Source organism: Dipodomys ordii, unplaced genomic scaffold (genome assembly GCF_000151885.1).
Source record: "Dipodomys ordii isolate 6190 unplaced genomic scaffold, Dord_2.0 Scaffold131, whole genome shotgun sequence".
Lineage (NCBI taxonomy): Eukaryota > Metazoa > Chordata > Mammalia > Rodentia > Heteromyidae > Dipodomys > Dipodomys ordii.
This window is the reverse complement of record NW_012267347.1, coordinates 2095235-2097948: the sequence shown is the minus strand read 5'-3', so window position 1 is coordinate 2097948 and position 2714 is coordinate 2095235. Positions and strand designations below refer to the sequence as shown.

The 2714-nt window shown below is 56.2% G+C and overlaps 1 protein-coding gene across 1 annotated transcript; it reads left to right on the top strand.

The window, feature by feature from the left end:
- Window positions 1–302: 302 nt before the first annotated feature.
- Window positions 303–2476, top strand: Dusp23 (dual specificity phosphatase 23). Its single transcript, XM_013030519.1, has 2 exons — window positions 303–636; window positions 1456–2476. The coding sequence occupies exons 1-2, from the start codon at window positions 370–372 to the stop codon at window positions 1639–1641; spliced, it is 453 nt and encodes a 150-aa protein (XP_012885973.1). The 5' UTR covers window positions 303–369; the 3' UTR covers window positions 1642–2476.
- Window positions 2477–2714: the final 238 nt, after the last annotated feature.

Sequence of the window (2714 nt, the reverse complement as noted above, 5' to 3'; positions counted from 1 at the left end):
ACGTCATCTACAAAGCAATTAATTTGCTCAGCCTTTGCTCCGTGGTGGGAGTGGACCTCCACTTGGTCATCCAGCCAATTAACGAATGCCCTGCTCCGGCTGGGCGGGGTGGCGGGGCCTTACTGGGTGACTGGGAGCAGAGGCCCCACCCCGGCCCCGCCCCGGCGTTTCTGCCCGCCCCACTCCCTCCCCCCTCCAGGCAGAGAGGGGCGTCACCCGGGCGGGCCCCGCGGTCACGTGGCCCGGCCGGCCCTACGGAGCGGGGCGGAGCGGGGCGGGGCGGGCGCCGGTTACCCGGGAGGGCGGGGCCGTGGCGACCAGCCTCGTCTCCGGCGACCCCGCGTCCCGTGCGCCCCGCCTCCCCGAGCCATGGGCGCACAGCCCCCCAACTTCTCCTGGGTGCTCCCGGGCCGGCTGGCGGGGATGGCGCTGCCGCGTCTCCCCGCCCACTACCAGTTCCTGCTGGCGCAGGGCGTGCGGCACCTGGTGTCGCTGACGGAGCACGGGCCCCCGCACGGAGACCGGTTCCCCGAGCTCGCCCAGCACCGCCTGCGCGTCCCCGACTTCTGCCCGCCAGACCCCCAGCAGATCGACCGCTTCGTGCAGATCGTGGACCAGGCCAACGCGCGGGGAGAGGTCAGCGGGCGCCGGCGGGCGGGGGCGGGGCGGGCTGGGATGGGCGGGGCGGGCTGGGATGGGCGGGGCAGGCGGGGCGGGGCGGGGCGGGGCTGGAGGAGGGGAACCGGAGCTGGGGGACCCCAGCCACGTCCAGGCGCGGGAGGGACCTGGCCCCCAATGGGCGGAGTCACGGGGCGGTGGGGGGGATGAGAGGCCCCCGACCAGCTGATGTTGTGAATGGGAGAGAGAGCCTGAGGGAGGCAGGCCGTTTACAACCTTCTAGAACAATGCCGGCCAGTGTAAGGGAGCCACAGCTTGTAATTTTAAATTTATCACAAAATACATTATATGTGATACATAATGTGTATTATGCATTATACATAATGCATATCGCATATCTTATGTAAATTTTATATGTAAATAGAAGCGGATGGAATCAATTCTGGTACTACTGACTGAGTAAGGCAAAAAAAGGTATTTCAACATATAATCAGTATCAAATAAATTTGTTAATAAGATATTTCTGGGCTTGCCCTGCTGCATCTTCAAGTCCTAGTGTGTATTTTACACTGCATTTCAATTTGGACTGCCCACGTTTCAAGTGGTCAGCAGCCAAGGTGGCTTACTGGCTTCTGTGTTAGACAGCAAGGGTAAAAGAGGGGTCCTGGAGGTAGACCAGATGCCCAGCGTTGGAGCCAGTCAGTTCACTACTGTATAGGGATTGTTTTTTATGGCCCAGATGACATTTCTCACCCTCTGAGGGTCTGAGACTGGGCCACAGAGTACTGGGGAGGGTATCGGGGGCTCCACCAACCGCATCAAGCTGCCTCTTCACAGGCCGTGGGAGTGCACTGTGCCCTGGGCTTCGGTCGTACTGGCACCATGCTAGCCTGTTACCTAGTGAAGGACCAGGGCTTGGCTGCAGGAGACGCCATCAGTGAGATTCGTCGCCTGCGACCTGGATCCATAGAGACCTACGAGCAAGAGAAAGCAGTCTTCCAGTTCTACCAGCGAACAAAATAAGGGGTCTTGAAATGAGGGGTCTCGGAAGTCTTCTACTAGCACCTCAGCCCCCTATTCTATGTGGGGCATGCGGCCAGAGAGGAAGGAAAGTGAAATACTAAGCCCTCCAGCTTGCATTGCTCCCATTGGACTGAAGTAGGCAGCCCCGCCTAGCAGGCAGGTCCCAAATGAAAAAATGGCTGCGACCCCATGGAAGTGAAAAGAACGGGACCCTGTGCTGCTTCCTTGAATAAAGGATTTGTCCAGCTCACACTGGACAGCACTTTACAAAGCACTCTCACACATCAATTTAAGCTTCATGCTAGCTCTGTGATGTGGGAATGGCAAAAAAAAAAAAAAAATCCCTGTTCTTTGGATGGGTTGGCTAAGGCTCAGAGAGGTGCCAAGATCATACTTCTAGAAAGGACTGTGACATGTATCTTTAGCCTCTAAAAGATGCTGGAATTCTCTGCACCTGTTCCCTGATGCTATTTGATATGGTTTGTGGGGAAATGGCCAGTGAAAAGAATGCAAGTTCCTGGCTGCCAAGCTTTCTTGAATCTCCAGATCTCTGCTTCTTCCTGGCCAGGAGGACCTCTGTGAATGTCACCCCTGGGTGGAGATCCACTTGCCCCACATGTGTCACCCTTATCCCTCTCACAACAACGGAGGAAGCTTAGGTGTTTAGCTCGTAGATGAGAACTGTCTACACTTCTCCAGGGCTGCCTAGCTCACGTGGTTCTTCCATCTTGCCATGCTGTCCTCCGCATCAGACCAAAAAGTGCTGGAGCTGCACGACTGGTTACTCAGAGGGGTGAATATTCATTCATTAAATAAAGACTGGTAGGGCTGTGAATCCTGGCCACGTTTCTTTACCACACTTTCAACTTCTTGAGAGATGGTGTGAATTGTGTATGTTAGCCAAATGGGCTCTGTTAAGCCGACATGGGTCTGAACTGTTGTTCTTTGCTGAAGCAGGCTGTGCTGAATAAAGCAGGATTCATGAGGTATGTATTGTGTGCCTGTCTGAAGGAGGCTCCACTAGAGATGTGAGATACTGAGCAGAATGAGGTGTGCTGACTGCTGTCAGGAGC